Source organism: Galeopterus variegatus, unplaced genomic scaffold (assembly GCF_000696425.1).
Source record: "Galeopterus variegatus unplaced genomic scaffold, G_variegatus-3.0.2 Scaffold136, whole genome shotgun sequence".
Classification (NCBI taxonomy): Eukaryota; Metazoa; Chordata; class Mammalia; order Dermoptera; family Cynocephalidae; genus Galeopterus; species Galeopterus variegatus.
The window spans coordinates 939,081-965,266 of NW_007726247.1; the positions used below are offsets into that span (position 1 = coordinate 939,081).

Below are 26,186 nucleotides of genomic sequence, written 5' to 3' on the forward strand. Positions count from 1 at the left end.
GTAGAAATGAGAATAAATACTCTCTTCTTCCCCCGTGGGGGGCGGGGGGGGACTGCGTTGTAGGGCAATTTGTTGATTTACTATTTGGACATTTCAACTGTCTTGAGGTGCCTGGAGAATATCTGCTGATGTGGTTTTGGTGAACCAGGGAGAGGTGGTCATTCATTCAGCCCAGGCCTTTAAAGAAGAAAGGAGGTCCCTTGAGCCAGCCTTCTTTGTAGGATGGTCAGTTGGAGAGCCCGATGGGAATTACAGCCAGCTGACCTACACCACACATGGAAACCTTTCCAGAGACGGTTAGAGGGCTAACGGAATGTCTTGGGCTCAAGGATCAGAGAATAATCACTTCACAGGGAAAGAAAATACCCATCTCCCTATGCAGGGGGCCAAAATCAGTCTCGTAAGAAAGCCACATTCCTAACCCAACCCAGACAACTTTATCCTCTGATTAAAAAAAGGGTGTGGGGGCGAGGGCTTTTAGAAGAGATTAAATCAATTTTTCTTGAAGTCATTCCAACAAAAATAATAGCTAATGATCACTGAATTCTTACTCTGTGCCAAGCATTATTCTAAGCAAGTTCATGTATACTATTCCTTTTTTTCTCACAACCATGTCCTGAAGTTTGTTCCATTATCACTACCATTTTACATAGAAACCGAAGCACAGAGGTTAATTAGCTTGCTCAAGGTAACACAGCCAGCAAGAAATGACCTAAAGATAATCTTTAGCAATCTGACCAAGGGCCCACTATCTTCAGTGAGGCAGATGGCTGGTTGCCTACCCAATATCTAGGAGCTGACATGTCAGCCCTGGATCACCTACCTCCGGTCTTATTACATAATGAATGAGAAAAACATAAAATCTGTAAGTTGAGTTTTTGTTACACACAGCCAAACCCATTCTTAACTTACCACCTCCAATTTTTTTCTAATGATGTCACTGTCTACTGCCCTGCCTTCAAGCATGTTAAAATAGGGATCAGCAAACTATGGGCCACCAGTCAAATATTTATATAATGTTTTAACAGAACACAGCCATGTTCATTTGTTTCCTTCTTGTATATGGTTACTTTTGCACTACAAGGGCAGAGTTGAGTATTTGCAACAGAAACCATACGGCCTGCGAGCCAAAAATACTTATTCCCCTACCCTTTACAGAAAAAGGATGCTGATCCCTGTCCTAGAACATACGCACCACAGAATCAGACATTTCGTCTCCTTCTCGGTATGTTTTCAGCATCTAGAAATATACCTGGCACAGAGCAAACACTGAAAAAAATTTCTTGGATGAATACATTAAACATGAATATCAGCCTGAAATAAGCTACCCAGACATGGTTAGACTTGAATAGTTCTGCATTTTTTTGTAAAATCGAAAGTTAGTGTTTGGCTTATGCTTCTTGTGGCAACCAGTCTCTTTCTCCACAATGTTTTTGGCAGTTATGGCAAGGATGTCCTGAGCTTAATATCTGAACATCTGTCACGAAACACAGAGCATATCTGCCCAAATTGGATCTTTACTGTTGAAAATGCCATTAAAATCAGGTTAACATACAGCAACCTTAACCTTTAGGAAGCCATTCCTTTTGGTTTCGATCTTAGCAAGCGAGACGAAAAGGACATCTTTCAGAGGTAGCATCTAGGCCTGCTCATATCCAGGCAAGTGTGTATGTCAGAGAACATTCTTAAGCCAGTCTGACAAAAACACAAGGAACTTTCCACATTGGTGAAATGATGGTTTCTGAAGTTTGTGAGGTTTGCTAAGAGCCTGGTGTTGGCAGATATAAAAAAGTCATCTCACTGGTTTTACTGACTATTTCAGGGAGCTTGTCCCCAGGCCCTAGGATAGAAACCAACTGCCTGGACAAAGGAAGGTTCACAAAATTAGCTTTCCTATCACAAACTAGACTTCTATTCTTTTTTTTGATGGCTGGCTGGTCCAGGGACCTGAACCCTTGACCTTGGTGTTATCAGCCTCATGCTCTAACTGAGCTAACCAGCCAGCCCTAGACTTCTATTTTTACATCTTCAAGCCAGTTAGTTTTATATGAAGGTATGGTTTTTGTGGCTTATGTGTGCTGATACAAACACAAACAGTCCATTCATTCTTCAGTCAGGACTCACAGATAAATAAAAAAAAATGGACATAAGCACTTACTCCTATAATCTTTGAAAATACTATTGCAAATGCTGGTTGCAAGCCTCCATTTATAATGGCACAAATTACACCAACCACAATATAAGGCCATTCAGTTAAATTCAGCTTCAGAATCCTCCAAAAGGAAACTGGAGGTACATTTTCATCCTAGAAAACACAAAGTTTCACAACAGGCTAGTTAAAAAAGAACTGAAATGGATTTTATAATGTATAGTTCTTCCATATGCACAATTTTTTTAAATGAATATATTCTATTCTTATTCCTTATCAATTGATGGCTATTTAGCTTCACAACATAGCTGAGACTATGTTACAGTACTTCTTTATTTCTTAAGAAATGAATGACGTTTCCACAAACATTTAACTCTTATCTGGCATTCAGAACATGACAAGAGTATTTACAAGTAAGGATAAACAGAACAGAAATTTCTATATTCGAAGACCCATTATAATCTCTTTACGTTATAAATTCTAATTCTAAAAACCTTGTCCTATAAATCTTCGTTCTTAAATTCTAAACTGGTTCTAAAATGTTGACATTTTGGTTTGTGGAACACTCTAGAGGATAGAACAGGAGGATTCTAGATAACTCTGTCTTGTCCCCACTTCTACCCCAGCCAGCCCCAGTCCACTAAACTGAGGCAGATATGGTGGGAGCGTTTAAAACGTGAAAGTCCACACCCTCCTCCGTACCAGGGCCTCTTTTGTACTAAGCTTTCTGTCTTGGCCTTCTGGTCTGTGGATACTCCTGCGAGTTGATCTTCTTCTTATTAGACTGGATCCCAAATGTTTTGAAGACATTTCCAAGGCATCGATTTCACTTTTGGATTCACCAGCTGCATTTTCGAATTCAAATTCATTTCCTCCTGTCTAAAATAATTGAGAAATATGCATAAGCTGGTTAGGCTCAGTTAATCAATGAAAACTAATCACTGAACATCAGCTCTCAAGGAAAACATTCATTTTTAAGTGATTACAAGAAAGGATAAGGTTAAACTGCTGTATCTTTTCTTTTTGTGATATATTTGGAAATGAAAACTACTAAATAAAAAGTATTCCCATTGAATATGCTGAAATAATTTCCATTCCATTCCACATATCTTATCTTGTCATGTCCTTTTTGTGGGTGTTTCACTCAATCAAGTTTGCTTTGTATCACTGCTGTCAAGAGAAATATGGTCCAAGCCACACTGTGAACCACATTTGTCATTAAAAATTTTCTAGTACCCACATTAAAAAATGTAAAAAAGAAGGTAAAATTTTAATTGTATATTTTATTTAACCTAAGATATCCAAGGTATTGTTGATATTCAATGACATTATCATTTCAACATGTAATGAATATAAAAAATGATTGAGATATTTTTCTTCTTTTTTTTTATTGTGGTAAAATATATATAACATAAGGTTTACCATTTTAAGCATTTTTAAACATATAATTGAATGGATTTAATTACATTCACAATGTTGTGCGACCACTGCCTCTATTTCCAAAACTTTTTCGTCACCCTAAACACAAACTTTGTACCCATTAAGCAGTGACTTCTCGTCCATTTCTGGTCATTTCTAATCTACTTCTTTCTCTGAAAATTTTTTCTTTTTTCTTTCATTTTTCTTAATTGACCTGTGATAATTATATATATTTATGGAGTACATATTACTCATTAATGTCATATTTATATATATGTATACAATGTGTAATGATCATATCAGGGTAATTAGCATATTCATCAATCATTTGTCACCTCTTTGTGCAGGAACATTCAAAATTCTCTCAACTAGCTACTTAAAGTTATACAGTAATTTGTTGTTGATTGTAGTCTCTCCATATTGCTATAGAATACTAGATCTTATTCTTCATATCTCATTGAGATATTTTGCATTCTTTTTTTGTACTAAGCCTTTGGAATCTGGTGTACATTTCTTACAACATTTCAATTTAGACTAACCACTGTTCAAATGCTCAATAGCCACATGTGGCTAATGGGATAGCTCACCATTAAACATTCTTAAACTTTTCTCAAATTATCCTTTTTCGTTTTCCCTCCTTTCAAGAGGAAAAAAAATATCTAAAACACTGGTCTAATCCTGAATTCCCCAAGTACTTTTTCCTGATTTTCAAGATAATCAAATAATATTTAAATTTAGTATTAACATAGCAAAATCAGCTTATCACTGAGATAATCTGGGAAAATTCTAGAGTTAAACTATACCTGCATTGTGACAAGTTTGAAGTAAATGCCTTTCTCTTTCATGAGTTCATCATGATTTCCTGTCTCCACAATGACTCCATCATCAAAACCAGCAATAACATCAGCGTTACGAACTGTAGACAAACGATGAGCTATCACAATGGTTGTCCGGCCTTTTCTGGCCTAAAGAGAGAGAAATGTGGTTTTTGACTACATTAACAATTAAATACAAAAATTCATTTATTCAACTTATATTTACTGAATACCAATGCTTTGGACCTTATAACACCATCAAAGCTATAGAAGACTGTCTCTGACTTGAATAAACTTATGGTCAATTGGAAATGGTTTAAAATGATGTTTTATTACAATAAATACAAACATAAATTTAACATTTACATATTAATATTATGTAAGCTTCTAAGTATTTTACTTAATCTCTATCAGCCTAAATTTGTAGTAATAATCAGGGACTCACACAAAGTAAAAAAGCCCTATAGCCCAGGCATTGGCCAACCAAAACAAACACAGGCCAGTGGCCTGTACTGATACAGTAGTCCCCCCTTATCCACAATTTTACCTTCTGCAGTTTCAGTTATTCTGTCAAACATGCTTCAAAAATTAAATGGAAGATTTCATAAATAAACAATTCATAACTTTTAAATTGCACACCATTCTAAGTTGCATGATGAAATCCCTATGCCATCCCGCCCAGGATGTGAATCATCCGTTTGTCCAGCGTATCCATGCTGACTATACTACCTGTCCCTTAGACACCTGGTAGCTGTCTGAGTTACCAGATCACCACAGTGCTTGTTTTCAAGTAACCCTTATTTTACTTCATAATGACCCCAAAGCCCAAGAGTAGTGATACTGGGTGCAGAGGGAAAAAAAAAGAGTAGTGATGCTACCAATTTGGATATGCCAAAAAGAAGCCTTAAAGTGCTTCCTATAAGCGAAAAGGTAAAAGTTCTCAACTTAATAAAGGAAGAGAAAACTCATGCTGACGTTGCTAAGATCTATGGTAAGAACGAATCTTCTTTTTTTTTTGTCTTTTTTTTTTCGTGACCGGCAACGGATCGCAACCCTCAGTGTCGCGCCCGTACCGGACTGGGACCGGCAACGGGATTGCAACCCTCGGTGTTGCTCCTGCACCTTGCTCAGCCAGTGAGCGGCCGGTCTGTATGTGGGATCCGAACCCTTGGCGGGAGTGCCACCGCGCTTCCCAAGCGGTGCACTGTAGCAGTGCGCCACCGGGCCGGCCCAGAACGAATCTTCTATCCGAGAAATTGTGAAGAAGGAAAAAGAAATTCATGCTAGCTTTTCTGTTGCACCTCAAACTGCAAAAGTTATGGCCACAGTGCATGATAAGGGCTTAGTTAAGATGGAAAATGCATTAAATTCGTGGGTGGAAGACATGAACAGAAACGTGGTCCTATTTACAGCAATTGGGTTCCCTACCATGCAAGGTTTCAGGCATCCACTGGGAGTCTTGAAACATACTCCCCGTGGATAAGGGGGACTACTGTATATAACAGCTAGTGATCAGCCCTAGGAATTATAATGCCCTATCTCACAGGACCACCACCTGGGTGATCAAGACAGACAATAAATGTGAAGCAGCAAAGTCCAGACTTCAGCATCATATTGACTTAATTCACATCTTGGTTCTGCCATTTATGAATTCCAGGATTTTATCCAAGTCTTTTAACCTGTGAGAGGCTCACTTTATTTTTATGTAAAATGGGGATAATAATAGTACTTACTTCTGAAGTCGTTGTGATAATAAAATAATGTACATAAAGCACTTAGCACTTAGTACTGTGACTTATACATAGTAAGTGCTTAATAAATAATACTAATTCCCAGGAGCAAATTATGGAAAAATCAAAGAGCTCTGTAAGTGTTTTTAAATGCCCAATCTCATTTTTAGTTCAATATGGAAAAGAGCCAGACAACTAGAACTTGTCTGAGATTTCTTTAACCTCTGTAACTTTCCCAGTGCTTATCATTTTTGTTACTCTCTGTTTCTCTTCAGAAACTAGCAATAAAATTCTCAAAACAAACACACAAAGATATCAGGATCAATTTAAAAAACAGAAGTGGAAAACCCTGAGAAGAAAAAATTATATATGAAATACATGGAGAAAATTAGGTGGTAGTAACTAGAAAGTAGAGAAGACAGTAGATCAGTTCTTTGGATGTTTTTGAGAAAAGGGGGCAGGTGGAATTCCCCCAAAATGTACGTATACTTTAAAGAAAAAATATTTTTAAATACAACCTTTAAAATTGTTTTTATTTACAATTTAATACATAGTTCCAGAGTTCGTAGAATAATAAGGAAACACAGATAAGGCAAAACAATTAGAAACACAGACGTGAAATCACAGATAAGCAAAGTGAAGGGGAAGTAAAAGCAACCCAATCCCACCTGCCTCTATTTTGGCTCACAGAATGTTTAGTACACTTCTTTTTCCTTCCTTAACAATTTTTTTGGGCAGGGGCAGCTAGCTGGTACAGGGATGTGAACCTGTGACCTTGGTGTTATAAGGCTATACTCTAACCAATTGAACTAACTGGCCAGCCCTAACTCCCTCAAAGATCTATTAAGCACATTGACAGGATGTTTAAAGAAACATAGTGTTGCTTTATGAGAGAGGGGGAGAGTTGAAACAAATATGGGTTCATCTTTGAATTTTACTACAACATCTCAACTCAGCACCTTTGGTTAAAAGGTCTCTTTATTCCCTGTCCTCACACAGATAGCTGGTTACCATTATATGCTGGAGACCAAGCACACAGTGCCTGGCACAGAGTGAGCTCTCAAATCTTATTTGGTGAATGAGTCATATGGACTCAAGAACTGCAGGAAGGTCAAACTCTGTTGATAGTCAAGGATGTTTCATGGCTCAGGAAGATTTCCAACACCATAGGTTCTCTGCCCCTCTTGTGGGGTAAAGAAGTTTCTCATCTCCCATAGAGTTTTCAAGAGGCAATTAACATCTTGGAAATTAGACGTGAACCTTCAGATTGTATTTTCCTCTTGTTGACAATATTCCAAACTATCAAAATTTAAATAACAGGGTCATCCCTACAGATAAGTTTTCAAGATCATAATGAAGACCAATTTTCATTTGCTTGTATATTTCTCATAGTTTAATTTAAAAGATGTGCCAGTGTCTTTAGATAAAAATTTATTCATTATCACTCAAAAAAAAAAAAAAACAAAAAAACAGAGAAATAAACAGAAGTTGAATAGGCAGATAAACAGAAAAAGACTTCAAAGAGACAGATGCTTTTATTTTAATTGCGAAAGAAATCACCTAGAAGCTATCAGAAATTTCTTTTTTTCTTTTTTTTTTTTTTGTCTTTTTCGTGACCGGTAAGGGGATTGCAACCCTTGGTGTGGTGTCACCTGCACCGCACTCAGCCAGTGAGCCCACCAGCCATTCCTATATAGGATCCGAACCTGCAGCAGGAGCGTCGCTGCGCTCCCAGAGCCACACTCTCCCAAGTGCGCCATGGGATCCGCCCAGAAATTTCCTTTCCTAAGACCAATATTAAGAACAATTAGCAGTGGGATGTTCTTATCCTTACAAGTCAGGATGCTTTGAACTAAGGCTCACAGACCTTATCTAGAGCCACCTGAACCACTGCTTCGCTTTCTGTGTCCAGGGCTGATGTAGCCTCATCGAGCAGGAGGATCTTGGGGTTGCGGACCAAGGCTCGTGCAATGGCAATTCGCTGTTTCTGTCCGCCACTCAGCTGGGCCCCTCTCTCTCCAACCAGGGTGTCAAATTTCTACAACGCAAAAAATATAGGAGGATTTAGGATGAAAAAACAAAACACCCTATCTCAGCTCACATTTTAAGTTGGTAAGTAAGCCCATAAAAATCCCAATTAAAAAAAAAAATACATCTAGTAGTTAACTCTGCTAGCAAGAGCTTTAAAATCTGATGTAGTCTTGATTTCTCTTCTTAGAAGCTTCCTCCAATTTATAGTACTGTCTTAACTTCCTATGTATTAGCCCAGTATTTTATGCTTTGCACTTATAGGATAAAAAAGGTCAAGAACAACTTACGTGAGGCAGTTTCATGATAAAGTCATAGGCATTGGCTTCCTTGACAGCTTTCTCAATCTCATCCATGGTGACATTTTCACGGCCATAGCGAATGTTTTCAGCTACCGTGGTGGCAAACAACACAGGTTCCTGACTCACCACACCGATAATTTCCCGCAGATACCTTACATTTATGGTCCTGATGTCCTGTCCATCAATATCGACCTAAAATAAAAAGTAAATGTAATTTGCATACATTTGCAATTGAAATGACAGCATCAGAATGATCTGTAATGGTAACAGGGACTGCTGCAGTGTTTAGATCAATCAGCATGAGTCATCTCACCACGCCCTCTGTGGGGTCATAGAGCCTCTGTATCAGCTGGACTGTTGTGCTTTTCCCACAGCCACTGTTCCCAACGAGGGCCACTGTCTGCCCATTCTGCACCTTCAGGTTGAGCCCTTTCAAGACCTACCAGGACAAAGTGAGAAATGAACACAGATATAGGGTTTAAAAGCAAAAATTGACAGTTCAGTTCAATACTAGGTTTAAACACACATTTTTTTTTTAAATCTCTAAAGGAAAATATCAGAAACTCTTCATCTAATAGATTGTGTAATCATTGATTAATTATTTGTTATTGTACCTTAACTTCTTTTCGAGATGGGTAACTGAAGTGAACATTTCTGAATTCCAAATTTCCCTTAATATTATCTGGTTTGTGCCCATTCTTCGAATAGCTGTCAATGCTTGGCTTCTAAACAGAATAAAATTTTAGGAGATTACTAGGTTACTATTACTACTTTTAGTGACATCTTGTGGAGAACTGGATAAAGTGATAAAGAATTGACTCAACTGGAAAATTTTTTAACTAGATGGATAAATGGCCATCTCAGACTTACATTATCAATTATCTTGAAGATTTCATAAGCTGCTCCTCTTGCGTTTGCAAATGCTTCAATGCTTGGAGATGCTTGCCCAACACTAAAAGCCCCAATTAGTACAGAAAAGAAGACCTGAGGAATGTGAAGGAAAACCATCAAGTTACTTAGATTGTGTTTAGTACAGTTTCTTTCATAATTCCTCTTTCTTCTTCTAACACACCTAATTAAATTTTAAAATGGCAAGGCAACATATAAATACTGGGTGTTAAAAATATTTTAAAAGTTTATAGCTAAGAGAGTAAATTTCAACTGTATCACCACAAAAAATGTTAAGTAAGTGAGGTCATCGATATGTTAATTAGCTTGACTTAATCACTCCACATTGTATACATATATCAAAACATTACATTATACTTTTAAAAGTAAACGTAAAAAAATTTTTACACTTTTTATTTACATTATTTTTAATTGACAAATCATAATAGTATTACATTTGTCAATTAAAAATAATGTAAATAAAAAATGTAAAAAAGATTTTTAAGTTTACTTTTCAGTTTAGAGTGCAGAATTAGTCTCACTTGCTCATTGAAACAATGATATAAGTTCTACAAACCAGAATATTATAATATAATATTTTTATATTCCTTCAATGGCTAAGAATTTTTACCTAGATCATCAGCAGGGCAAAGAGGAAACAAACCCAGGTCCAGATTCCAGATTAGTATTAACTGGCTATGTGTATTTAGGACATTCTTTTAGAATCCCTGGGCTTCAATTTCTTCATTTGCAAAAACAGGTAAGATTCTTTCCACTCTCCCTACCCAGCAATGTTAGAGATGTTGTATCAGATCAAACAGTGTATGTGAAAATATTTTGTAAATTATAAAGCACACACACCTACAGGCATGATTCTTGATCAGGCTAAGTCTTTATTTTTCTCCTTTCAGACTATGTTCTCTCTGAGGTCTGATAAACAGGTTTTGGGGTTTTATTGTTCTGTACAAATCCGTTTCTTTTTTTTTTTTTTCTTTTTGGCAGCTGGCCAGTATGGGGATCCTAACCCTTTGACCTTGGTGTTATAACACCACGCTCTAACCAAATGAGCTAACCGGCTGGCCCCAAATCAGTTTCTTATTGATAAAGATTTTGTTTCTCTTTAGGGTTGAAGAAACTAATGTCACTATTTGTTTATTTCTAAACCACACAGGAATTATGTTGTATAATAATTTACAAAGAAGGAACTTGTCTAAGTGATTCTATATTCATCATCTCAATTAGTCCCTACAGCAACACTAAAAGTTAGGGCACACTATTCCTGTCATGTCCATTTAGCAGAAGAGGTAACGAGGCTTGAAAAGTTTAGGTGGTCGTCCCTAAATCACATAGCTAATAAATGGCACAGACGGAATTTGAACCACATCAGTCTGATATCACATCCTACACTCACTATTCTTCTTCTTTCTTTCTTTTTTTTTTTTTTTAAAAAAGATGACCGGTAAGGGGATCTTAACCCTTGACTTGGTGTTGTCAGCACCACGCTCTCCCAAGTGAGTCACGGGCCGGCCCAACACTCACTATTCTAAATGCCTCCAGTTTGTGAGGCAGATTTGGGTTTAGTGAACACTGGATTTAAAATGCTTATCTACCTCACAATATTAAGCAGAATACATTTCTTACCACAACCTAGGCTCACCCTCAGCATCACTATCCTAAAAAAATATTTTTGGTAAAAACTATTCCTGATCAAACAGCTCACAAATGTTGAATGAGGCAACAATCTGACAAAACAAGAGAGACAATTATAACATCCCTATCACAAATCTGGTTCCTGAGAAAGGGAATTCTTTTAAGGGACTCAAAAAAATATGGTCTCTCATTAACTCAATATTTTTGTGCTTGGCCTATGAAAACTGAGTAACTTTTTTATCAGCCTGTACTTTATTACATCAAGATATAGATGAAGCTTGGTTTGCAAAGTATTTCATTGTCTTTAAATAAAAGAGGATAATATTAAATGGCAAGCCTTCTGTGCTTGTACAAAGGTCTATAATGCAGAAAACTTCAAAACAAAATATTCCTTCAGTAAGAATAACAATTTATGCTTCCATAAATTTGTGGGGTGGATTAGCTGTCATTCAAAAGAATTTGAAAACAAGTTAAATTGTGTATTTTTGCCAGTTGTTGTTGTGAGTAGTAAATCAGAAATTAAAAGTGAAGTTTGGCCAAAGAAATAATTTCAACAAATGAAAGTTAATGCTATGAAGATTGGTAGTGTTAATGTTATTTAGGCTACAGGAGAAATTGTATGAGAGATCTACAAAAAACACGAGAAAACTGGCTGTTGGATGCATTTAATTCCTTTCCGCTTTTTAATCTAGTAGTGCATGTTTCTTTGTAGTATTAAATAGTTGTTCAAAATATATTCTTCTAAAGTCAAGCCGACCTCACTTGATTCATTGACATTTATAATAATGATTGATCTCTTAATATAACATCACTTACAGTGAGTACTTGTCCAATAGAATATTCATTTGAGAGGACCAAGGAGGTCCCATACCAGAATGCCAGAGCATATGACGCAAAGATCAGCAGGAAAGCAGCACCAATAGAAATGTTGGCTGTGATAGCTTTCTTTATCCCAATTCTTTTAGCTTCTTCTAAATTTTTGTTGTACCTTGGAAAAAGAACAAAAATTATCACATATACTCATAAATCTTATGACATGTGTCAATGTAGTAGAATGACAACTGAGTAGTTTGAATGTGCCCAGCCCTGTGGAATACATCTATTTTTTCCTTTTGCCCATACATTGACCTTATGATATTAATACTATTTTATTCCCTCCTTGTAGAAGAGGAAACTAAGGCTCATCGAGATTATTTGTGTGAGAGTCTTCCAAAAAAGTTCCTTCTCTGGACTTAGCAGTAGTGAAATAAGTGGAGCAATATTAGCAAACTTCTAGAACTTGTATTGTTTCATACACAGACAAAACAGAAGACATGAAAACACGTGTGTTTTCCTTCAAATTCTGCATGCCTCTTTAATTAATTAATAACATGGAGATATAATGCTAGAAAGTGCTAAACACAAGTAAGTCATTTAAATCTCTGAGCCTTAAGGAAGTTTTGGAGTCAGCAGAAAGACCAATGGAGAAGTTATAGATGTGACAGCATTTTGAGAATTTTAAATTGCTGTGTAACAGTTTTTACACTTAAATAAGCTGTACAATTTATCTCATTTCCATAGACATTTATTTAAAAAATCACTGACCTGCAACAATTATTTCACTTTAAAGTATATAATAACCCATCACTATTTATGAATGTCCTCTTCCTTTACCCTTACTATATATTGCCTAAGTATCCTTCCCTCTATTGATGCTTCCCGACATTTGTCCTGTCATGCTGCTCACTGCTGGAGTAAGGGGTTCTAGCCTGGTGGATTGGGCCACCTAAGGCCTTCTGGCTGCCTCAAGGGCTGAGAAAGCCAAAATCTCAGCACATCGATAACCTTGTAACCTACTCACTGCATAAAGTACTATCCTACATTAGCCAAACTTGGAGAACAAACATTAATACTTCTTAGAGAAAATATAGGGAATTACAAAGAGGGCAAAAACAAGCAAGAAAATAAACAACCCCCCAAACAATGTTGGAGTCCACAGACAGATTTTCTTTCTCCAGTCCTAATGACTTAAAGCTTGTTCCCAAATGATAATTCAAGTACTTTTTAAACCTTTGGACAGTGGTCAATTTCTGATGTTAATGCTAAGGGAGATGGTGTCTCTAACTTTACCTTCATTTGAAAGGAACACTGCAGACTATCCTGCTTAGAAGAGTGACGTGGAGATAAGCTAGTGGGGCCCAGATTTAAAGAAAAAGAAGGAACTTTGAAATATAGAAACAAGGTAAAATTATTAAAGCAATAGGACAGATTATAACTGAGCCTTAAATCTGTCTTTATCCTCTTAATCACAACTCCTCGAAGAACCTAAAGCACTGCTTGCAGAAAGAGGGAGCTTATAATTGTAGAAATAAAAGAACTTACTTCCATATAGAATTCATATTTTGAGTCTTTGATCCATAAAATACATGACTATATAGATATGATATAGTATTACATTAATTTTCTTTGGAGGATCCATTCCATTAGTAAGTGCAGCAGAGTTCAGGCCTGCCCAGACATTAGCAGGCATTTCCTCTTGTCTTCATGACTACTTTTCAAACTAGCAACTGTACCACAGTCACAAAAGCATATATATATGAAATTTACATGAAAAGAGGTCCACTAAAGACCAAATTTAAACAGAACTTTAGAGTGATAAAATATGAATACATTATAGAGTTTCTACCCTCTAAAATGCAAACCCCAACTTGCCAGTTATAATCCTGACCAAAAAAGTATCTTTGAGGGACATGTTTCTATGGTTGATACATACGAGGGTACTTCAAAAAGTTCATGGAAAAATTTATATTGTCTTTCACTGGTATTTTCCATGAGCTTTTTGAAGTACCCTTATGCATGTGTGTGTGTATATGTACATATCCCCCTTTATGAGTTAATCTGAGGTAAAACATACTATTAGCCACAAATTATACACAGTTACATTTAAGGAACTTTAGCACTTATGACTCATACTCTATCCCATGTCAATTCTTGCTTACCGAGACTAATGTAGAAACCATTTCACTGATATGATGCTGTCCTATGTAGCCGGAGGAGACATTTGCACAGGAAGAAGCAACAAAGAAAATCATTTAGAGATCAGAAAAGATAAATCAAGAAAAGAAGGAAGGGAGAAGACATAAACAATATTCCTTATCACAGGCTTTTTGATTAGTTTTTCAAAAAAAATGTCACACATACAAAAGCAGATAATATCCATTGATAAAAAACTTGAGTATATAAATAATAATTAATGTAGGAGCTCCTAAAATGGACTAAAGTTATATAACAAAAACACTGGTATTTAGAAAATAAAATTATTTCTAAATATGAAAATATCGATGGTGCAAGTAGCCACTTATAAGAGCAAGGAACAATTTTGGTTAAGCAAATTGAAATCAATACTAATAGATAAACATATATGCAAGACACACATAAGAGAGAAAAATTTTTTTAAATTAAGGAGAACAAGACTATTCGTAAATTAAATTCATTTTAACTTTTGGTTAAATTTCCATTCCAATAGAGCCAGCTTCCTCCTGTACCTGCTAATTTGAAGAGAAAATCAGACTAAGACCTTGATTACTTGTCTACGTGGAAGCAGAGAAGAAGGGAAGAAAAAGAACTGGAAAGAGAATTGAAAGACTGTAAGGTCTAAGAATAGTCTTATCAATTCTATTTCCAAATTACATCCCAAATTAGGTCTTGACACCCCTCTCCTGTATCAGCTCTAAGTCAGGCCATAACAAGCCCAATGGCCTGGACCACTACACCAGCCTTCCCACTGGTTTTCCTTCTTCCACTCCTTGACTGCTCTCATCCACTCACCAGACCCATCACAGACTGAGAAATGATCTTAAAACAAAATGCAGATAGTCACTCTCCTGTTTAACACCCTTATCTGCTTTCCTGTGCCCTTGGAATAAAATCCTAACTCTTCACCATTGCCTACGTATCCCCATGTCCAATTTCCCCACGCTCAACTGAGCCCCAGTTACACAAGCTTTATGACACAAAGTCATCTCCCCTGAGGAAATTGGGAAGACTCTTCTTCCAACCTGCTCCATCCCTACCCCAATCACAGCAGGCTTTTTCTCATCCCTCAGGACTCAGCCTAGATGATACTTCCTGAAAGAGGCCTTCCCCATCCACCATATTTAAAGGTAATTTGTCTCCACACCCTCATAAGCACACTCTTTGGTTCTTTCAGAATCAAAAAATCTCATTTAAAAATCCATAATTTAACTCATTTCTTCAATGATTCTTTCTTTATCTTTCTCCCTCCCCTTTTTATTCATCTTACTATTTCCACTGAGGATCAAAAGAGTGCCGATATCCTCTACTTCCCACTCACAATTGAAAACCCAGAGCCTCACACAGTGCCTGGTATGTCATAAGTGCTGGACAAATTGTTTGAATGAATGAACTCTTTAGACATGACCAAGTAGGGAGGAACATTAGGCATTATGTGGTAATCTTATGTCTATTCTTGATCTCCAGGCAAAACTAGTTTCAATTCTCCAGGGGAGAATATCCTTTCAAAGACACATTCAAGTAACTCATATCTTCTGAAGAAATGATTTCACCTATAAAATGAATCTCTGAATATAGCTGTCGTAAGCCCATTTACTTATCTGATAATTAAAAGTTGATCACCATCTTTTCTAGGAAAAATCTTTCTGTGCCTAATTAAAGCACTCCATTAAAAAAATAATCTCACTTCCTTTAAGTTTTTAGTGAATTAAAATGATCAGATTTATCTAAATTATGAATGTTGGACTTGGCTTCCATAATGTCCTTTCCCTTCTTACACAGGTTATATCCCATACATCACTATAGCTTTTGTTGCTAATAATATCTTTAAACAATATTGTCATATTGCTCTACTTTGGGATTTCATTAATTATAAGAAGTACTATTATTCTGCTATTTTATGTAGCATTAAGAATGGAGCTTAACAGGACACTCCACGTACAGCTAGGAACCAGAGGGCTATAGCCTCAGTATAAGCAACACATATGCCACATGGAAAGAGACAGCAGAAGAACTCACATCTCAACCTCAGCACCAGGTGAAGGGACAAAAAAACACCCTCCCCTGAGAATCTGAACCACAAGGCAGTACTCATGCAGATCTGAAGTATGAATTCATACTACCAGTTGTGGTCCAAAAACTCCTACACACAGAATTTAATATAAGCTGGTCTCAGGTTAGTAGTGCCCATGGCCCATGGCAGAAGTAAACATAAATCGTGCCTTTAAGAATTCATCTTTAATTCAGACCCTTAGCAATTGTAAAATGATATTGACTGTAGAATTTATTTCAAATTCAGAGATGAACTGTGAGGGAAAAATGTGCATCTCAGAATTGATGAAATACTATATATTCTCTGATTGTTCATTGCTGGCTTACAGGAATGCCATTTATTTTGAATAGTGATTAGGTATCTAGAGATTTTACTGTACTTTGTTAGACTGTAGAGTCTACCGGAATTTCTACATAGACTATCATATAATCTGTGAAGAATGACGGTTTTGCTTCTGTTTTCCAATCCTTATAGTTTTAATTCATTTTTATTTTATTTTTGCTTATTATTCTTATTGGTTTCCTTGGTCTTACTATCTAGTACTAGTACAACACTAAATAGAAATGATACTAGCAGACACACTTGTCTCATTCATTATTTTAAAGGAATGTTTTTAAAATTCCACCATTAAATATGAGGGTACTTCAAAAGGTTCATGAAAAGATTTGTATTATCTTTTATTTCTATTTTTTCACAAGCTTTTGGAAGTACGTATGTTTCCTGTGGGTCTCTAGTATACACCTTTTATTAGGTTAAGAAAGATATTTTTATTCCTACTTTTAAGAGTTTGTCATGAATCATATATAATTAATGCTTTTTCACCATCCATAGAAACAAAATGTTTCTTTCTTTTAATCTGTTAATGTGATTAATTATATTAACATATTCCTAATGTTAAAGCCATCTCTGCATTCATAGGATAAAGCCAACAAATTCAGGATTTTTAAAACTCTGATGATATTTTTCACATGGATTTATTTAGCTAATAATTTATCTAGAATTTCTGCATCTCTGTTTTAGGCGCAACTGTCCTTTAATTTTCCTTTCTCATATTATACCTGTCTGGTTGTGGTATCAAAGTTATACAAGCCCCATAAAATGCACTCATGACTTTCTTTTTTTCTCCCCATTCTCTGCAACAACAATTTCTGTAAGATGGTGTTCTCTCTTTAAGTTTTTGTAGAATTTGCCTGTAAAATTATTAGGACTTGGTGGTTTTTGCTTGTGTGTGTGCGTGTGCGTGTGTGTGTGTGTGTGTTGGTGGGGGATGGGGAGATTTTAAACTTTGGATTAAATTCCTTTAATGATTATAGGTTTACTCAAGTTTTGTTCTTAAGTGAGAGTTTTAACCTATATTTTTCCAGGATATTTTCTATGTCATCAGGGTTTTTAAAGGTATTGGTATAAAGCTGCAATTTTAAAAATAGATAATTTTATCTATAGCAAGATCTTCTTACTCATTCTTTTTTTTTTGTTCCTAATTAAGCTCGAAAAATACTTGGTTATTTATTAGTCTTTTCAAAGAATAAGTTTATGGATTTGTCAATCCTCCACTTTTTAACCTTCATTTTCTATTAATGTTTGCTTTTACCTTTATTATTTCCTTCTAATAGTTTACTCTGCTGTTCTCTTCCTAACTTCTTAATTTGGATATTTAGTTAATTAGTCTTCAGCAATTTTTCATTTCTTCTACCATGCATTCTAGCAGTATTATTGGACTAAAACTGATTCTTATTGTGAAACCCTTGGCTTTGGGGAGAGAGTTTTCTAGTCCATAGAGTAGTATAAATTCAGACCCTAATTGCACATGAGGGTCAGGCCTGTATTTTTATTTCTACGGGGAGATGCTCTCTCCCAGCTCAGAAACTAAGCAGAAGTTTCGTCTGTCACCCTATGCTGTCGGGCACATTATTTTTCTGGTTCACTTTTCCACGGAGGAAAATTGCAAAAGAATCCCAAGTTCAAAGATGCATTCTGTCTCTGCTCCAATAACAACTAATCAGAAAGGATTTTTTCCTGAATAACATCTCTAAATAGTACCCCCACGATTCTCTTAGAGTATTAAATTCCCCCAAATAATATTTATCCCAAATGGTGTATTAGGTATTGGCTTCCTTGTGCTTGTCTGTACCCTTTCTCTCCCTGTTAGAATTGAAGCTCCATGAGAGAAAAGGCTTTATTTGATTGAATGTTTGCCGGGTCGTTAAGCAAGACTTCTCTTTTTATTAGTCAGATGTATTTTAAAGCAAAAGCAAAAAACCTTAGCAAAAATCAAAATAGAACATAGCTGCTGCTTTCCTTTGAATTATGACACTTAGCCATCACAAATTGTTCTCAGAGGATATCTTTTGCGGGTGTGAAATATACTATATGAACAAAAGAGTTTTCTAAACACGTATGTATAGTTTAAAAATAAATATATAGTGGGCCGGCCCTGTGGTGCACTCGGTAGAGTGTGGCGCTTGGGAGTGTGGCGGCGCTCCCGCCGAGGGTTCGGATCCCATATAGAGACCGGTCTGCTCACTGGTTGAGCGCGGTGCGGGCGCGACACCGAGGGTTGCGATCCCGTTACTGGTCACGAAAAAAGACAAAAAGGAAAAAAAAATAATAATAATTATATAGTGAATACTCATGTAAATACAACTGAGGTCAAGAAGCAAAGCACCTCCAGAACCATAAGCCACTGCCATCTGTCCTACTCTTATCATATGAGTTCTCATTGTCCCCAAAGGTAACCATTATTCTGACTTATAAAAATTCCTTTGCTTTTCTTTATAGCTTTACCACACAATGTATTCTCTGCAAACAATATAGTTTAGGTTTGTTTTTTTTTTTCCAAAAAAATATATTCATAACATAAAATATTATAAAATTAGAATATTAACATAATATGTTCAATTTTAAATAAAGTCTTTTGCTGCTCAGAAATCAATGGATCTGATGAATATAATAAATTTCAGTAAATTACCATTTTTATTCTCAGAAATCTAATAAAAGGGAACTGGGGCAAGGATAATACCAACCAACACATAATAAAAAAATTTTTGAACTTTTTGTACAAATGTGGCTTTTGGTTATATTTTTATCATAAAGCATATTTCAACTGACTAGGGGCATGGGCAAGAGGGGAAATGAACCACAGATTAAAATGCCCCCACAGATCTTATACAAAATACTCATTTGATCTTAGAGAATCAAGAATTAACTTGATAGGAAAAAAAGTTATCAGAGATATAAAATACATTTCAGCCTTAGGAAATTATCTTTATGTCACTGCCCATTTAGAAAACCCTACAAAATCCTTTGAATTAGCAGATATAAGAAGAGTACAACTAGAATGGCATCTTCTCCAGAATATTAGTTGTGCTGTAATATATCCATTAAGCTATTTAAGCAAATATATATATATGGGAGAAAATCCTTATAAGTATTTAACACTGTCAACCTGAAGGGGATATGAGATGACACAGAATTTAACATTTCTATCAACTTAAAAAAGAAACTCAAACCTTTCAAGTTCTTTCTTCTGTCCTCCAAATGCAACCACAGTTCTAATGGCTGCTAAGACCTCCTCAGCTACGGCTCCAGCTTTTGCATATGCCAAGAGTTCTTTATCAGTAAATGAAGATAGTATCTGTTTAAAAATACAATTTCAGATCATTAAAAAATTTTTTTAACAAGTTAACTTTATCTTTTGCAAAGTAAAAATATACACAAATGCTGCTTGTATGTTAATACATGCGTAGAACAAAATCTGTCTTTCACTTGTCTTTGGTCATAATCTATTTTTTAGTGTATGTATATATTCACTCTGTAAGCCACTTCAAATTCTTTTCAGACTAAGATGGTATATAATAAATTTGATTAATTGAAAATTTTATTTTCCCACTGAAAACCTCATGGATCCTCATTTAAATAAATACAACTGGAACTTTTGGGAGATGCTAAATTTCAGAAAAGTAGCTATATTCTGCAATAATAAACAAATATAGAAAACAGGTATTATATCAAGGAAATATGGTGTGCATTCAACATGGCAATTGCTAATGGTATCTGGTTCAGAAATGTCTAGGTGGAAGGCAAGAAAAATGCAAGGGACCAAGTATTATATGGTAACATGACCTCAAGAAGGTTTCACATGCCAGGGTAAGCAAAGTGTTTCCTCTGTGGGTACTGTTGGGCAAAACAAAACATTCAGCCACCAGTGAGGCCTTTGTTTCATGGATGCTCTTTGATCCTTCTGTTTGGTTCCTGAGCATCTATTCTGTAGAGAGAACAGTACTGGGTACTTTATATACATAGGATCTCATTTATTCTTCTCAGTTGCACTGTGAAGTAGGTATTGTTTCCTCCACTTTACATATGAGGAAATGGAGGCATGAAGAATTGAGTAATTTGCTGATAAGTGGAATATCTGGGATTCAACCCTGAGTCCATATGGCTTCAAAGCATGAATTAAAAGTCACCGGAGTGAATCTCTCTCTGAAATCAGCCACTGACATGTGAATTCAGGTCCCAGAGGGACCTATTAGAAAAGCTGGATTAATTGGAATGGGCAAAGGACTTGTACCTGGAATGTCGAAGTCGTCAACCATCTAAATAAAGATTACACACAACCAATTTATAATGAAATTCTTATTACACAGGATTATACGCTTTCAATAAATAATTCACAGACATTTTTGGACTCATTTAATGTAAGTAATATTGGTCTATTCCTTTTATGCATAAAAAGCTCAAAGTAATTTTGATTTTAACCATGTATTTTTTCCTTTCCTGTGTGTGAAAGTAAAAGTAGCCACGATAGATACAGGAATGGGTGGATGAAGGTAAATGAACATTTTTTAAGTATGTTCTATGTGCAGACACCGGGCTGCGTGTACCTATCCTCTTTGGTACTCAAGACAGTATCCCACTGATTCACTACACCTTCCTGACTTCTCAAAGCGATCTTCCTAGGGTGGGCAGGCCTAGGAAAATTCACTTGCCTGAATCATTCCCAGTGCTGGGTCTGAGTTTGGGTGGTCAGCGCCATCCCCGAACTAACAAGTCTGCAGAATACAGGAGGTTCGTGCAACATGCTTTAGCAATGTCCTTTTGCTCCTCCTGAAACCGCATTGTGCCACAACAATTGCCCTCACTCGAGGCAGCCAACAACAAAAAGATTACCAGGCAATATTTTTGAATTAGAAATTTAAAGATAATGCTATTTTAATTTATTGTTAATATATGAAGTACCATACTAAATTCAACAAATCAGGCTCCTTATTATTTCTATTTCTTCTATAATAATAAACCACCAAAAATATGGTAGAATCTTCATAAAATGTTTTGTTTTTCAAGGGATCACGGGATCATGTCTGTTAAAAGGAAAAAAAAAACCCTCCAATCTATTCTCAGGAAAATGAAAAGCCAATGTTCACGGTTCCTCCAACATAAAATAATGGAAAGGTGATACTTTCATTATTACTATTACCTACAAAGTATTACTAACTTACCTCTTCCTCCAAAGGCTGTGCCAACTGATATGATCATGTGGTTTTTCTTCTTTAGCTTATTGGTATGGTATATTACACTGATTGATTTTCAAATGTTGAACTAGTGCTTCGTAGCTGAAACAAGTTCCACTTAGTATGATGTATAATTCTTTTTATATATTGTTGGATTTGATTTGCTAATAAGTTATTGAAGGTTTTTATTCTCAGAGTTCACAATAGGTATTGGTTAGTTTTTTTGTTTGCCTTTGTCTGGTTTTGATACCAGCTAACGTCAGCTTCATAAAATTATTTGGGAAGTGTTTCCCTCCCCTTCTTTTTTCTGGGGGAGATTATAAAAATCGGTATTACTTCTTCTTTAAATGTTTGGCAGAATTTTCCAGTGAAACTAGGACTGGAGAATTCTTTATCAGGAACTTTGAAGTTACAAATTAAATTTCTTTAATGGTTACAGGGCTATTCAGATTGTTCATCTTAGCTCAGCTTTGGTAATTTGTGGTTATCAAGGAATTGATCCCAAGTCATCAAAGTTTTGAGCAAAAAGTTGTTCATAACTTCTTTTATTTTTCTGTCTGCAGGATTAGTAGTGATATCTCCTAATTTATTTCTGATGTTGGTGATTTATGTCTTCTTTTTATTTTTGTCAGTCTTGCTAGAGGTTTATCAATTTTATTGATTTTTTTTGGTAAAGAATCAGTTTTCTGTTTCATTAATTTTCTCTATTGTTTTCCCATTTTCAATTCCATTGTTTTCTGCACTTACCTTTATTATCTTTTTCTGCTTGCTTTGGTCTTATTTTGCTCTTCTTTTTACAGTTTTTTGAGGAAGAAATTTAGGTCACTGATTTGAGAACTTTCTTCATTTCTAAGTTAAACATGTAACGCTAAAAATCTCTCTCTTAGCACATCTTCAGCAGCATCCCACATATTTTTATATATTGTTCTATGTATTTTTTATTTTCTTTGAACTGCCTGTATGATCCATGAATTATTTAAATAAAAATGTATTGTTTAATACATTTTCTAGTCTTTCTGTTATTGGTTTCTAGTTTGATGCCATGGTAGTCAGAGAAAACACACTTTATGGTTTCAATTATTTTAAATTTGTTGAGTTTGTTTTATTGCCCAGGATATGGTCTATTTTGGTGAATGTTTCATGGGCACTTAACAACAATAAAAAAGATTAATGTGTATCCTGCTACTGTTGGGTCAAATGTTCCATAAATGCCAATTAGACCCTGTTTGCTGATTGCATTATTCAGATCTTCTATACCCTAGCTGATTTTTCGTCTAGTTGTTCTATGAGTTGCTGAGAGGAGGTTATTGAGTTTCCAACATAATTGTAAAGTTGTGTATTTCTCCCTTCAGCTGTCTCAGTTTTTACTTCATGCACACACATTTAGGGCCATTATGTCTTCCTGGTGGGTTGATCTTTTTATCATTACGTAATGTTCCTCTTTTTCTCTAACAGTTTTCTTTGCTTTGAAGTCTACATCAGATATTAATATAGCCACTCCTGCTTTCTTTTTTTTAAATTAATGTTCATATGGTATATCTTTTTCCATGCTGTTACTTCTACTCTGAGTATGCTGTTGAATTTGAAGTAAGTTTCTTGTAAGTAACATACAGTTGGGTCATATTTTTTAATGCAAATTTTTCTTTTGATTGGTTACTTAAACCATTTACATTTAAGGTAGTTAATTATATGTTAGCACTTCAGTCCACTATTGATCAAGTAACCCACAGGAAAAAAAAAAAGCATAACTAAAAGAAGCTTTGCCAAATATTTCAGTTAACTGATAACCACCAGGAACACCATTTAAAACCCTGTGTCACTCTAGAACTTCAGTTTCTTCCTCTGTAAAGTGAGATGATACTTATACTTCAGAAAGACAACATATGTATTTGCCTGACATAGTAGATGCGCAATAAATGGTAGTTATTGTTTGCCATAACAAAACAGCATCCATCCTATGGGGTAAATTTTCTAAAACTTCTTAATACTTAGCAGCCTGACTTACTTTGTGTTAGACTTGGCTTTGGTTGGCCTTCCATTCCTTATATCCTTTTGCTACATAGATTTGTTGTGCCTTCTCTAAGCTGTGTTGAAACCAACAAAAATTACACACTCAGCCAATCTCTCCACTGCAAACTCACTCTTACATCAGATCAGTTTAAAATGAACACCATGCCTACTTTGAAAGGGAAAATAAGTTTTACAAGATCATTGAAAGCATGTGTGCAGAGGTGGGGAAGGCCACTTCTACTGGTTTGCCTTGGTGATTGGGAGAGAGAACTGAGGCTGAGGATTTACATGTGTACAGGATTAGAAAGTATCTATTTTCTTAAATTATTTTTATAACAAAGGATTTAAATATGTATAATGTAGAACAATTTACAACATTGACAGAACTGTAAAATAAATATATAAATTAAACAACATCTATAAAACCAAAAACATTAAAATAAAAAATGTTAATTGAATGGGACACAACGTGTTGTTCACTGAACTTGAATCTCTACTTGCCATGTGAATAGGGCATCACCCACGAGAGAACTCAGCTCTTTAGAGTTCAGCATGTCTTGTTTATGAAGACAGAGGATGAGATCTGAGAGCTACTTCCTTTATTTTCATCCCTTTCCCAAAGAATCACATGGCCAAGGACAGCGTGGAGACCCTGCAGTGGTAGTGCTCAGGGAGGTTGGATCTGCTTACCCAGCTTATTTTGAACAGAACATTTAAATGCAAGTTGGAAATACAGATTCAAGGGCTGGCCAATTAGTTCAGGTGGTTAGAGTGTGGTGTTATAACACCAAGGTCAAGGGTTTGGATCCCGGTAGCTACCAGCCATGCAAAAATTAAAAATAAAAAAATACAGAATCAGGGGCATCATGAAGTAAAAAGGCCCTTCCATGGGGGGGTGAGAGAGTGTACATTTTAAAATATGGCTTCATAGGCTTCACCTACCTTTGCCCAGATAGCAGCTGACAGTCCAAGAACAGGACTGACGGCCAAAATCACAAGGGTTAGCTTCCAACCACGTGTAAATCCTACTATAAAACCAGTGAAAAATGTTGTCATTGACTGAAGGAACATTCCAATTTTGTCACCAATTCCTTCATTAATTTTGGAGACATCACTAAAACAAAAGATAGTGTTAGAAATAGATGTCAGAATTGCAAACACAAAACTTTTTTCCTGAATCCAGTTTTGTTTTGAGTGTGGGGTAAATTAGCTTATATCTAGGGTCTTTTTGCATATGCTTATTTGGCAGGGTGTAAGTTTCTATAGTATACTTGTTATGAACAACAGGAATCTGTAGTTCAAATGGCCCTGGGAAATGGACATGGCATATTCAAGAAGCATTCACGCTAGAAATTACAAATTGCTTGGAAATTTCCCCACCCAGTATTTGTGTGGTTGCTCTATTGCACACTCTCAGAGGATTTCTTCATTCTGGCAAAGCCCAATCTCTCATTCACTGCTAGCCATGCAGGTCCCCTCCTGCCCTGCCAGAGTACTGGAAACAAAAAGATGGATAAGACACTGTCGCTACTCAGAAGGAATTTAGACTTATAATTACTTTTGCGTGATGCACTAACATCTCCTAACAGATCTGATGACAACTACTTTATTTTATTAAGATTAAGAACCACATCTGAGTTAAACATAAAACTAGATACTTACTCCGTTAGCCGGGTATTAAGCTCCCCAACATCATGCACATCAAACCAGCCAATCTCCTGTCTCATTACAGCATGAAAAAACTGTTTTCTAATTTTGTATATTTGCCTTCCAGCTGCCAGGCACCAAAATGTAACCTGAAAGTAAGCAGCAACAAGCACACCAGCACCGATTCCACTGTAATAATAGGCATACCTGAAAAACAACAAGGACACTGCACATATTCTCTGGTTTCTAATCCATGCATCTTTCCCAAAGAGACCATTTATTTTTTATTTTTTCAGTTATCTGGGTATCTCACCATCTTTAACAGATAAGAAGGGGTTGTAACAAGCAGAATCGATGGTCAACATCCTGCTACATCTGCACCAATAGAGTGGAATGGTTAAGAGTGGTTTCTGCTTTGGCTCAAACCCCAGCTCTTCACTTAACTGCTATATAATCTTAAGCAAACCGCTTAACCTTTCTGGGCCTCAATTTTCTAACTGGTAAAATGGAGATAAGAATAGTAATGCAGAAATGCATGAAACAAACTTGAGCCAGTGCCTGGCACACAGTAAGCACTTGGAGAATGCCAGTAATTGTGAAAGACTGTGTGGTTGTTGGGCATCACCTTAGGCATCACACCCACCACGTGGTCCTGTCTACTGCTATTACGCCAGCATCAGTAAATGAACATTTTGGGGTGGCCTCTGCAGACTGGGGCATGGAAAAAAGTGACAGACCTTGTCAGAAAGTGGAACCAAGAGAAGAAATGGTCCCTTGGCATTTGGGCTATTAATTTGGCAGAGCTTGGATGTTGAGGGACAACTGAAAATAAAATGTATTTTTATATCATATGCCCAACTGGCCATCATGAGTTATCCTGAAATGCTTAAGGGATCAAATAGTAGCCTTTCTATTTTAAACTCTAGTAATAAAAAACATAAGCATCGTCTAATGCTTACTGGACCCCTGATCA

The 26,186-nt window shown here is 36.0% G+C and overlaps 1 protein-coding gene across 1 annotated transcript in view; it reads right to left on the bottom strand.

The window, feature by feature from the left end:
• The window catches only part of ABCB1 (ATP-binding cassette, sub-family B (MDR/TAP), member 1), a 93,510-nt gene that overhangs the window by 35,540 nt on the left and 31,784 nt on the right, over nucleotides 1-26,186 (bottom strand). Inside the window, exons 5-16 of the mRNA XM_008589434.1 lie at nucleotides 25,229-25,420; nucleotides 24,509-24,680; nucleotides 19,556-19,680; nucleotides 11,798-11,969; nucleotides 9,314-9,427; nucleotides 9,058-9,168; nucleotides 8,757-8,882; nucleotides 8,432-8,635; nucleotides 7,981-8,151; nucleotides 4,372-4,533; nucleotides 2,852-3,028; nucleotides 2,159-2,305 (exon numbers count right to left, since the gene is read on the bottom strand). Coding sequence (XP_008587656.1) covers nucleotides 2,159-2,305; nucleotides 2,852-3,028; nucleotides 4,372-4,533; nucleotides 7,981-8,151; nucleotides 8,432-8,635; nucleotides 8,757-8,882; nucleotides 9,058-9,168; nucleotides 9,314-9,427; nucleotides 11,798-11,969; nucleotides 19,556-19,680; nucleotides 24,509-24,680; nucleotides 25,229-25,420 — 1,873 coding nt within the window. The remainder of the gene's footprint in view (nucleotides 1-2,158; nucleotides 2,306-2,851; nucleotides 3,029-4,371; nucleotides 4,534-7,980; nucleotides 8,152-8,431; nucleotides 8,636-8,756; nucleotides 8,883-9,057; nucleotides 9,169-9,313; nucleotides 9,428-11,797; nucleotides 11,970-19,555; nucleotides 19,681-24,508; nucleotides 24,681-25,228; nucleotides 25,421-26,186) is intronic.